Source organism: Hyla sarda, chromosome 1, assembly GCF_029499605.1.
Source record: "Hyla sarda isolate aHylSar1 chromosome 1, aHylSar1.hap1, whole genome shotgun sequence".
NCBI lineage: Eukaryota > Metazoa > Chordata > Amphibia > Anura > Hylidae > Hyla > Hyla sarda.
Window position 1 is genome coordinate 396,664,446 of NC_079189.1, and position 12,716 is coordinate 396,677,161.

Below are 12,716 nucleotides of genomic sequence, written 5' to 3' on the forward strand. Positions count from 1 at the left end.
GGATTGCAGTAACACATGTTTTGCTATACACATGTTTATTCCCTTTGTGTGTATTGGAATTAAACCAAAAAAGGGAGGAAAAAAAGCAAATTGGACATGTCACACCAAACACCCTTTGGAAAAAATGACTGAAATCAGTCACTTCCTATAACCATCAATAAGCTTCTTACACCTCTCAGCCGGAATGTTGGACCACTCTTGCTTTGCAAACGGCTCCAGGTCTCTCTTATTGGAAGCATGCCTTTTCCCAACAGCAATTTTAAAATCTCTCCACAGGTGTTCAATGGGATTTAGATCTGGACTCATTCCTGGCCACTTCAGAACTCTCCATCGCTTTGTTGCCATCCATTTCTGGGTGCTTTTTGACGTATGTTTGGGGTCATTGTCCTGCTGGAAGACCTCGGACACAAACCCAGCTTTCTGACACTGGGCTGTACAGTGCAACCTAAAATCTGTTGGTAATCCTCAGATTTCATGATGCCTTGCACACATTCAAGGCACTCAGTCAGCAAAACAACCCCAAAACATAATTGAACCTCCACCATATTTCACTGTTGGTACTGTGTTTTTTTCTTTGTAGGCCTCAGTTTTGGTAAACAGTAGAATGATGTGCTGATTGATGTGCTTTACCAAAATGCTCTATCTTGGTCTCATCTGTCCACAAGATATTTTCCCAGATGGATTTTGGGTTACTCAAGTTCATTTTGGCAAAATGTAGTCTTGCTTTTTTTATGTCTGTGTCAGCAGTTGGGTCCTCCTGGGTCTCCTGCCATAGCGTTTCATTTCATTTAAATGTTGACGGATAGTTCACGCTGACACTGATGCTCCCTGAGCCTGCAGGACAGCGTGAATATCTGGAACTTGTTTGGGGCTGCTTATCCACCATCCGGACTATCCTGCGTTGACACCTTTCATCAATTTTTCTCTTCCGTCCACACCCAGGGAGATTAGCTACAGTGCCATGGGTTGCAAACTTCTTAATGGAGAAATCCAGAATTGAAAAATTGTCCTCCATACTGCCGGCAGTAAAAAAAAAATAGATACATACCTTCCTTTGCTCCCCCGGAAACCCACTCCGGTCTCCGCCACGATCCTCTTCCTGGTTGCCGGTGGTCGGCAAGTCATACTGCACTCAGCCAATCACCGGCTTCAGCGAAGTCCCGACTCTGCCAGCGATAGGCTGAGCGGCAGTGTGACGTTTTCGGCCCCGACACCTGCTGCGGCGGCGAGTACCGGAGTGGGTTACCTGAGGCACCGAGGGAGTGAAGGAAGTTATATCTCTATTTATTTTTTTACTGTCGGCAGTATGGAGGACAATTTTTGTATTCTGGAGTTCTCCTTTAACAATGTTGTGCAATGTGGACAAAGGCAAATCTAGATCTCTTGAGATGGACTTGTAACCTTGAGATTGTAGATAATTTTTCCACAATTTTAATTCTCAAGTCCTCTTCTCCTATTTCTTTTGTCCATAATTAGTGTGGCACACACAGACACACAATGCAAAGACTAAGTGAACTTCTCTCCTTTTTATCTGCTTTCAGGTGTGATTTTTATATTTCCCTCATTTGTTACTTATCCCAGGTGAGCTTAAGGAAGCATCACTGAAACAATGCTTGAAACAATTTTATTTTTCCACAATTTTGAAAGGGTGCCAATAATTTTGTCCGGACCATTTTTGGAGTTTGGTGTGACATTATGTCCAATTTGCTTTCTTTCCTCCCATTTTTGGTTTAGTTCCAATACACACAAAGGGAATAAACAGGTGTATAGCAAAACATGTGTTACTGCAATCATTGCCTGTGAGAAATACTTCATTTTCTAGAAAAATTTCAGGGGTGCCAACATTTACGGCCATGACTGTACCATTCCTATAGGAGGTTTGATTGGCACTCAAATAACTCACACAAATTCACATTGGATATAACAAGCCACCAAATTGTTATTTGGTTACATAACAGAGCAAGCCAGAGGTCAGGTCCTTTTTGTTTCAGATCTCAGAAATTTTTTGTGACTTCTAACATGTGTAATAATTTACAAGATGGTAACTTGGCCAGTTGACATTTCTTAACCCCTTAAGGACGCTTGACATACGCCTACGTCATGGGACCCTGGTAGTTAAGGACCCATGACGTATGCGTACGTCCGGCGGGGACCGGACCGGGGTGACTGCTGATATCGATGCCCAGGGGGAGCGGGTCATCAGACCCTCCCATGTCGTTGATCACAGCACATCGCCGGTGAATTCACACTGGCGATTTGCGCAATTCTGGGTCATATCTATGGCGACCTGGAAAATAAGAGGGATAAAGAGTAAAAAACTACATATACACCCCCTTACACTGTCCCCCCAATAAAAAAGAAAAACGTATCGTACGGCAGTGTTTCCAAAATGGAGCCTTCAGCTGTTGCAAAATAACAACTCCCAGCATTTCCGGACAGCCACTGACTGTCCAGGCATGCTGGGAGTTTAGCAACAGCTGGAGGCACCCTGTTGGGGAATCACTGGCGTAGAATACCCCTATGTCCACCCCTATGCAATCCCTAATTTAGTCCTCAAATGCGCATGGCGCTCACTCACTTCGGAGCCCTGTCGTATTTCAAGGAAACAGTTTAGGGCCGCATATGGGGTATTTCCGTACTCGGGAGAAATTGCACTACAAATTTTGAGGGGGCTTTTTCACCTTTTACCCCTTATGAAAAGGAAAAGTTGGGGGCTACACCAGCCTGTTAGTGTAAAAAAATAAAAATGTTTACACTAACATGCTGGTGTTGCCCCATACTATGTACATTTGAGGCCTAAATTGGTGATTTGCACAGGGGTGGCTGATTTTACAGCGGTTCTGACATAAACGCAAAAAAATACCCACATGTGACTCCATTTTGGAAACTACACCCCTCACGGAACGTAACAAGGAGTATATTGAGCCTTAACACCCCACAGGTGTTTGACAACTTTTCATTAAATTTGGATGGGAAAATGAAAAAAACTATTTTTTTCACTAAAATGCTGGGGTTACCCTAAATATTTCATTTTCACAAGGGAAAATAGGAAAAAAAAGCCCCCCAAAATTTGTAGCCCCACTTCTTCTGAGTAAGAACATACCCCATGTATGGACGTAAAGTGCTCTGCAGGTGAACTACAATGCTCAGAAGAGCGACATTTGAAGAGAAAATTTGTCCGGAATTGAAGGCCACGTGTGTTTACAAAGCCCCCATAGAGCCAGAACAATGGACCCCCCCCACATGTGACCCCATTTTGGAAACTACACCCCTCATGTAATGTAATAAGGGGTACAGTGAGCATTTACACCCCACAGGGGCGCAGCCCACTGTTTCAAAGATCTGTCAAATGCCAGTGGGGTGTAAATACTCACTGCACCCCTAATTAAATTCTGTGAGGGGTGTAGTTTCCAAAATGGGGTCACATATGGGGGGGTCCACTGTTCTGGCACCACGGGGGGCTTTGTAAACGCACATGGCCCCTGACTTCCATTCCAAACAAATTCACTCTCCAAAAGCTCAATGGCGCTCCTCCTCTTCTGAGCATTGTAGTGCGCCAGCAGAGCACTTGACATCCACACATTGGGTATTTCCATACTCAGAAGAAATGGGGTTACAAATTTTGGGGGTCATTTTCTCCTATTACCCCTTGTAAAAATTTAAAATTTTTTGGGGAAAACTGCATTTTTAGTGAAAAATATTTTTTTTTAATTTACACATCCAACTTCAACAAAAAGTCGTAAAACACCTGTGAGGTGTTAAGGCTCACTGTACCCCTTGTTACGTTCCTTGAGGGGTGTAGTTTCCAAAATAGTATGCCATGTGGGTTGTTTTTTGCTGTGCTGGCACCATAGGGGCTTCCTAAATGCGACATGCCCACCAAAAACCATTTCAGCTAAATTTGCTTTCCAAAAGCCAAATGTGACTCCTCCTCTTCTGAGCATTGCAGTTCGCCCGCAGAGCATTTTACATCCTAACATGGGGTATTTCCATACTCAGAAGAGATGGGGTTACAAATTCTAGGGGGCATTTTCTCCCATTAACTTTTGTAAAAATAGTAAATTTGGGGGGGGAAAAACTGCACTTTAGTGAAATTTTTTTTTTTTCATTTACATATCCGACTAACGAAAAGTCGTCAAACATCTGTGGGGTGTTAAGGCTCACTGGACCCCTTGTTACATGCCTTGAGGGGTGTAGTTTCCAAAATGGTATGCCATGTGTTTTTTTTTTTCTGGAACCATAGGGGCTTCCTAAATGTGACACACCCCCCAAAAACCATTTCATCAAAATTCACTCTCCAAAATCCCATTGTTGCTATTTCCCTTCTGAACCCTCTACTGCGCCCGCCGAACACTTGACATACACATATAAGGTATTTCCTTACTTGAGAGAAATGGAGTTACACATTTTGGGGGACTTTTTCTCCTATTACCCCTTGCAAAAATTCAAAAACTGGGTCTACAAGAACATGCGAGTGTAAAAAATGAAGATTTTGAATTTTCTCCTTCACTTTGCTGCTATTCCTGTGAAACATCTAAAGGGTTAACAAACCTTTTGAATGTCATTTTGAATACTTTGAGGAGTGCAGTTTTTATAATGGAGTCATTTGTGGGATATTTCTAATATGAAGGCCCTTCAAATCCACTTAAACTGAACTGGTCCCTGAAAAATTCCGATTTTGAAAATTGTGTGAAAAATTGGAAAATTGCTGCTGAACTTTGAAGCCCTCTGATGTCTTCCAAAAGTAAAAACATGTCAACTTTATGATGCAAACATAAAGTAGACTTATTGTATATGTGAATCAATTTATAATTTATTTTGTTTGTCTATTTTCCTTACAAGCAGAGAGATTCAAAGCTTAAATTTTTTCATCAAATGTGGGAATTTTTCACCAAGAAATGATGCAAGTATGGACGAAAATTTACCACTACCATAAAGTATAATATGTCACGAAAAAACAATCTCTGAATCAGAATGAAAGGTAAAAGCATCCCAGAGTTATTAATGCTTAAAGTGACAGTGGTCAGATGTTCAAAAAATGGCCGGGTCCTACAGTGAAAATTGGCTGGGTCCTTAAGGGTTTAAAAGAGTACTGTGGTGTAGGACAATTTATCCCTAACCCAAAGGATAGGGGATAAGTGGCTGATCAAAAGAGGTCTGACCGCTGGGACCCCCTGTGATCTCCTGCCCCCTCCAGGTATCTGTATGGGAGAGCCAGAGTTACACAGCATTTGTATCTCTGGCTCTCTGATAGAAATGCATGGGGGGGCTCTCCCATCGCCTTGTGCTGTGGTCGACACGCTACGTTCATGGGGAGGGCTCTCCGTGCAGGAGATCACAGTGTGATCCCAGCGGTCAGACCCCCTGCGATCTGACGCTTATCAGGGATAAGTTGGTCTACACAACAGTACTACTTTAAGTTCCAGTGTGATAAGGGCATTTCTAATACACACTGTAGCTGCTGGAGAACTTCATTGTGGAGAGTATACACAGTTTCATGGCAATTAGCAAAAAACCCTTTTTGTGCTTCTCTCCAGTCCAAACTTCTGGTTGACTGGGATGAAGCACAAAAAGGATTTTTTGCTAATTGCCATGAAACTGTTTAATAATTTACTATTACATATTATATAGCTATTCCCAATAACTTACAGAGGGATACATCTCTTGCTGCTTTTCAAGCAAGGCTCCCATTTCCTGATGTTTTTCTTGCTCACTTTTTAACCTCCTTTTTTCATCCTCTAGTGTTGAGGCAAGACGAAGAGCTTTTGCTGCGCGGAGGACTTCACCTTCCTCATCTGAAACATAAAGAGACATAATGCAAATTGGGTGATTGGTCATAATTTATAGTCAAGAAGCAGAGCTGTGAAGTCAGTAAGCTAAATATATATAACAGGTAAGGGTCTATTAAGGAGCCTCATGCCACAGCAGTGTGTTTTTGGTGCTGTTGCACAAGTCCAGCATAGGTGTCTAATAGTGTTTTAAAGGGGTACTCCGTCCCTAAGACTTCTTATCCCCTATCCAAAGTATAGGGGATAAGGTGTCTGATCGCGGGGGTCTTGCCGCTGGGGACCCCTGCAATTTCTCATGCAGCACCCACCTGTCTCAGCTGCACAGAGCGATGATCGCTCAGTGTCTGAACACTCATGACCACAGGTCCGAAGTATCGTGACGACACTACTCCGCCCCCTTGTGATGTTACACCCCGCCCCCTCAATGCAAGTTTATCGGAGGCGGCGTGACGGCCATCAAGCCCCCTCCCATTAACTTGCATTGAGAGGACAGAATCATGACATCATGATACTCTGGTCCCGTGGTCTTGAGTCTTCAGACACAGAGTGATCATTGCTTCATGCAGCTGCGACAGGTGGGTGATGCATGAGAGATTGCAGGGGTACTCAGCGGCGGGACCTCAGCGGTCAGACATCTTATCCCCTATCATTTTGATAGGGGATAAGATGTCGTAGTGCCGGAGTACCCCTTTAAGTTTTCTGTTGACTTTAGAAAAAAAAAAACTCTGATCTCAGCCACTCAACCTCTTATATAGTGTATAGAAAAATCTAAATTAAAAAAGAAAAAATATGGGGCATCTGGAAAAATAAAAAGCTGTCATACAGCTACACTGATGGGAAAATTAAAAGTGGCCTTAAAAAAATTGAAACAAAAAAAACTGCATCAGTCTGAAATGTAGGCTGGCCATTAAGGGGTTAAATCATACCCCAAACTAAAATACTGGTTCATATAAAGACCTATATACACTAAAGACTTTGGTTACAATCACATCGGTCTTTTCCGATTGTGCTGCTTGAGGTACAATGAATGATCGCACCTGACTCTGGTTGGTGAAAAGACAAAAAAGTAAAGCATTTCTTTCGTAGGGCCTCTTCCAGCTGCTTGTGCATTCTCTCTCTTATCCAAAGAACATCCTAAAATACAAGGAAACTAGTCACAATCACAAAAAAAGACAGGACCATACACAGTATAAGAAAAGAGATTAGCGTTAGGTCACCATATGTGAAGGCAGAAGTTCATGCAGGTCTTGCTTCTCCAATCCAAGAAGAGGTACAGAAGCAGACTCTGATTCAGAAGGCAGGAGACGTGAGCATTCTGAGACCAAGAGACACTGCTGAAGGCCTTCCTGGAACTGTACAAGGTGTGGAGGGAGGGGGGTATAAATGAGAAAATATAAATAAGTAGAAAAAAGGGGAGATTTAAGGTAAATTATCAAAGTACATAAGGAACAAGAAATAATAAAGTAAAATACTAACCTTATTCTCCTCATCAGATATCGTGCCCTCCTGCTTCTTCACCTGCAAGTCTATTAATATCTCCTGTATAAGCCGATGAATAACTTCAGACCTCAACCAAACTTTCCTCTGCAGTCGTAGCTCTCGTTGTGCCTTAAAAAAGGGGTCAGAAAATCATGAGCATGAGAAATCTGTGAAAGAGGTAATCATCATTCAATGACATCCGATAGCCGCCTCTCAAGCGCACAATACAGATAATGTTGCATCGGGGCAATGGTGGGGCTACCAATTTTCTGTCAACGTGGCTTAATATTGCTTTGTACAGTGTTCTGTCCTTGTGAACATTATTCATTGCTATTAAAATGCCTTTAAGCTGAGATTTCACGGTTACCTTGTGCTGGAGAAATGTGACCGACAGAAACCAGCAAGAGAGGGACATTAGTCAATACACAGGAAAAATAGTGCTCCCAGTTAATCAGAACTATGTTCAAGGATAGGCAACACAGAGGTGTGCTATATCTCCAGAAATGAGAGGCTAGCACACTCACCACCTCCACACATTACACAGAGTTATGGAAGAATTAAAGATGGCCTTGTAGAGTTATAAACATAGCGAAAATGTAATGACAGGCGATTGCGGGGAGAGGTGGTTACAGGTGTTAGCTTATATTTTTAATACAGCAAAAAAAGACTTTGGGGGAGATTTATCAATGTTGTCTGTGAGAAGCATTTTTTAATGTTTTTTTTTTGCAATATTTTAGACTGCTGTGCACCTTATTTATCAAAAAGGCGCATGGACTTGATAAATATTGCGTCTTTGCGTTTTTCATTACCTTAGAATGCACTGGAAGCCTCCAAAAGCAGTTTGTCTTATGAAACAGTATACTCAGCTAGATGAGAGTTATTTAGCCAATTCTGACCTAAGGATACATGGTGGTGTTGCACAAGCCAAAGATCATACTGCTATTTTTCTATTTTAACAAGACACCACATTCTAAAGTAACCAAACAGCAATTTTTCATTGTCAAAGGGTTAAATACTTTAACCACGCTGTACTATTTACAGAACAGAAAAAGAGAAATGCAAACTTGGAATAACTGAAAAGTTTGTATTTTTTAAATGAAAAATTATATACAATTCTAAAAGCTGCGGGCAGGTGGAGATATTAAAGAAAAACTGTTCAATAACAAAAAGGCAGAATTGTACATTGGAAAGAAATGAGATTTGGTACATTAAATTGGTAAATAATTTAAACATGGATACACGCCATCTGTTTAAAATTGTAAATGTAAGAGTGTGGGGGAAATAAATAATGGTCAGGTTTAAGGATGGAAATTTATCCCTGAAGTATATTTTGAAAGAAAAAATTAACATTTAAAATATGTACATATGTAGATCATCTTAATTTTTGCAAATTAAAAAGAGGTAAAAGGAAAAAAAAAAGAGTAAACACATTTAGTTAAATAAAAAAATTACTATATTTGAAAGAGGACATAACCAAGCATGACACAGTGTTCTAACACATAACCTTATGTAATTAGAGCAGTATAACAATGGACTAAACTGTACAGGAGCTTGCCTCCACCCTCGTCTATATTTATGCATTTATTGAATTACATGCGCCAGTTCATGCGCTTAAGTTAAAAAGATGCATATAGTAAATATCTTCCACTGCCTAAGTCAAAACGGAATGCTGCTTCCCGCAGTCATTTATGTTAAAATGCCATATAAGAAAAAGAAGCGAAAAAATTGCAAAAATACCAAAAATTGCACAACGATGCGCCTTTTTACAGCAAAAAAATAAATAAATAAAAATGGCGGGAGCAGCTTGATAAATCTCCCCCTTTGTTCTTTACCTGCCAATCCCTATGCTATTAGGACCTAAGAGTGAAAAAACAATGATGAGTTAAAAAACACTCTACCTGGGGGGCGTGGCTAGTTATGCTCGTGTGAGGACGTGTGTTGGAGGAGCTCCGGTCCTGCACCCCTAGTTTCAAGGAGACCTCGGGATCTGTATATAGGGCACAGTAGGAAGAAGTCTTGGAGGGGGACCCTGACCCGTCCAGCTTCCCCCCAGCAGGATCTAACAGGCTATTTCCCCCGTTCTCAGCCTCGCAGCAGCTCCTCGCTGCCTCCGGCCAACATGGCGGCTCCCTCCTCCCCTGTGTTTCCCTCTGTTGTGCGGTCTGCGGGCGGGTCGCACTCCCTCCAGGACACTCACCAGCCTCTCCATGTGGACTCCGGAAAACTGCCGCTCACCTCCGGGACCCTGCTGCCTAAGTCTCTGCCGGCTGCCGATGCCTCCGCTCTGCCACAGCCTCCCGCCACCTTCCCAGCGAGGCCACGAGCTGATGAAACCGGGACTGCTTCCCGTGCTGGCTGAGCGCGCGGTGCAGGATCGCGCCACTGCCGGCACACTACAGGACTGCTGCGCCCCACAGGTGAGCGATCCCGCAATGGGCAGCCTGCACTACTTCTCCTCCTCAATAGCACCATGCATTCCCCGTCCCTGCTGGCTCTCATGCTCATGCCTCCCCATCACAGGGAGGCCCCCTCTGGCCCCACTGCTCTCAGAGTGCGCCTGCCACTGGGTCCCCTGCGGCCTCCACTGAGGGGCCTGTGCTGAGCCACCTGCTGACACCTTCTGAGTGGCCCCCTATTCCTGGACATTGCCCCTCGCCTGTGATGGCATTTCATGCGGTGCCCTCCCCAACCCCAGCTGCACCATTGGTCCTGGCACCCCCCTCTCCGCAGTGGTTCTCTGGCTCCTCCTGGGACCCCCCTAACCACTGTCCCTCCTCACCCCATGCAGGGGGACACCTTGAGTTGGAGGCGCCTGTGCACCTGGACCCCCCATTGAGTTTGAGGTGTACTTCACCAGTTCTTCGCTCCCCTCCACCTGCCTCCCCTCTACCTACTTCCTTCCAGAAGGATCCATCCTGTGCTGCCTCTCCTTCGGTTGCAGAGACGGACCGACCGATTACTCTTGCGGACTTAAGTTTCTTGATGGCTTCATTACCTACTAGAGAGGACTTTTCTTTGGCTAAACAAGTGGTGATAGAGTGCAAGCAGGAATTTGCTCAGCTTTGCTCAGAGGTGTCTACCTTGTCATCTACAGTGGACACGGTTGTCACTGCTCAGGATTCGTCTGCTGCCTCGCTTCATGCTCTCCAGGAGACGGTGCAGAAGCATAGTGACCAGCTGTTCGTCTTGCAACAATACTTGGAAGATGTTGAGAATCGTAACAGGCGTAACAATATTCGCCTTCGTGGCCTGCCTGAGATTGTAGGCCCTGATGAACTGTATCCTGTCTTGCTGTCAATTTTCAATGACCTGAGGATGCACACATTGAAATGGACAGGGCCCATAGAGCTCTTCGTCCTCCTCGTCCTGATGATAGACGCCCCCGAGATGTCATTTGTCGGGTCCACTTTTATGCTATCAAGGAGGACAGTCTCAGTGTGGCCCGCACCCTTCACCGGATTCTCTACAAGGATGTTGAAGTGCAGCTGTATCCGGACTTGTCCCGCCATACCTTGGCTCAACGTGCAGCCCTCCGGCCGCTGCTGGATATTCTCAGGGAGAGAGGCCTCATTTACCGCTGAGGTTTCCCTGTTCGCCCTCATGGTGCGGAAAGATGGCAAAACTTACAACCTTCGCTCCCCAGATGACCTTCCAGGACTTTTGCAGGACTTGCCATCTATCACCTTGCCTGATTGGCCCATGCTTGCCCCTCTAGCCCCCAAGCGGCCTAACAGTCACCCCAGAAGTCCCCTAAACAGGCCCGTTCTGGACTTCCACTGCGGGACTCCCGCCACCAAAGGTTGATTACTCGTTGGGAATCTGTCCCCTCCTCATCCCGGGCAGGGCCTTCCTTTGCCACTTTATTATTGTAATGTTATGCTGCTGATTGCTGTTCTCATTCCTTGATTCCTGTTGGTAGATCACGTAACTTTTTCATGCGCCTCCTCTTCCTTCTTCCTCTTCACTTGTGTCAAGAGGTCTCTGCTCCTTGGTTTTAACCTCCATTTTGCACTTTTATCTTTCCTCATGGCTTTCATCGTCCCTCTAGAGGTCTCCTTCTCATAATACCTGTTTCTTTAGCCTCATGTGGGGTGCTGCCTCCGGACTCACCCTCTGCTTGAGTGCTTTCTACTTCCCCCACTAGGTTGGTGACTCCGTCGGGTTATTTTCCGGGGGTTTGTCTCTTTGGTCCTTGACCACTTCTTTCTTAGTTTGAGCTGCGGTGGTGCCTTTGCTGCTGTCTGTGTTTCCTCCCTTTCTTCTTGTCTTCTTATCCCTGTCTTTTGTGGCTCGCTTTCTTTTTTTTCTACCGTCTTCTTTCTTTCTTGGGTTGCCTGGCGGGCATGAACCACTCTCCATCGTCTTGCTATGGCGGGGCTCAACATAGCTTCCTTCAATGTGAAGGGACTTAACATCCAATATAGAAGGAATGAGATGGCAACTCACTTGCGTGTGAACAGCTTTATTACACGAGATAAGGTGCATGCAGGTGCGTACAAACAGAGCAACGTTTCGTCAAGTGCTTCTTCCGGCTCACTCTTAACATACCTGCGAAACAGACACAGATTCTGCACCATCTCCACAGACGCAAGGTTCACATCGCTTGCTTTCAGGAAATCCACTATAAGGTTGGTCATGCCCCTGCCCTTAAGGACAAACATTATCCCGTTTGGTTCTGTGCTAATAACCCAGACGCGCGGGCTAAGGGGGCTGCCATTGCTCAAATCCCTTGTCCACCAGGTCCTTAATGATATCTTAGACCCGCAGTCCTGATACATAGTCTTATCTCTCACCCTGGGGGGTTCCACGCTCACTGTCATTAATGCTGGGTCCGGTGGATTTCCTGGTCGACCTTGTCGACTCTATTTTGCCCGGGGGACTCTGGTCCTTTGTGGGGATCTAAATTTGACTCTGAACCCTACCCTGGATAATTCCACGGGTCATTCCAGTATATCTTATGCTGCTGTTAAACGTGTGAAGAGGGCTCTTGCTCTCCTGCAGCTGTCTGATATTTGGCATCTCCAACACCCTTCAGACAGGGCTTACAATTTTTTTTCTTCCCTGCATGGGTCATACAGTCGCCTGGACTACATTCTAGTTCAGCATAGCGCCTTGCCATGGGTTGTATCCTCCTCCATTGGTAACATTTTGTGGTCTGACCATGCCCCAATTTTCTGTACTCTCCATCTTCCATCACAGACTCGCTCTGCCTGGTCGTGGAGACTGAACGAATCCCTGCTCATGGACCCGCTCTGTCTGGCAGATCTGACCACAACTGTTTCCTCCTTTTTAGCTGACCACCAATCTGACCCCACGGCCCCTTACTATCAGTGGGAAGCTCTTAAATGTGTTCTTAGGGGGGTACTCTTCAAACACGGCTCTCGTCTGAAAAAGGGCCGGGCCCAGGCTCTCCATAATGCTCTCCTCCGGGTCTCCTCCCTGGAATTG

The 12,716-nt window shown here is 44.8% G+C and overlaps 1 protein-coding gene and 1 long non-coding RNA gene across 3 annotated transcripts in view; one reads left to right on the forward strand and one right to left on the reverse strand.

The window, feature by feature from the left end:
• LOC130276905 (uncharacterized) overlaps positions 1–12,716 on the forward strand; it is a 71,612-nt gene that overhangs the window by 10,849 nt on the left and 48,047 nt on the right. Inside the window, exon 3 of the long non-coding RNA XR_008845289.1 lies at positions 7,283–7,446. This is a non-coding gene — a long non-coding RNA (uncharacterized LOC130276905). The remainder of the gene's footprint in view (positions 1–7,282; positions 7,447–12,716) is intronic.
• Positions 1–12,716, reverse strand: part of HAUS4 (HAUS augmin like complex subunit 4) — a 47,907-nt gene that overhangs the window by 1,396 nt on the left and 33,795 nt on the right. For both annotated transcript variants that reach the window (XM_056526863.1, XM_056526853.1), the window contains exons 3-6: positions 7,266–7,397; positions 7,007–7,141; positions 6,827–6,923; positions 5,650–5,795 (exon numbers count right to left, since the gene is read on the reverse strand). In XM_056526863.1, coding sequence (XP_056382838.1) covers positions 5,650–5,795; positions 6,827–6,923; positions 7,007–7,141; positions 7,266–7,397 — 510 coding nt within the window. The remainder of the gene's footprint in view (positions 1–5,649; positions 5,796–6,826; positions 6,924–7,006; positions 7,142–7,265; positions 7,398–12,716) is intronic.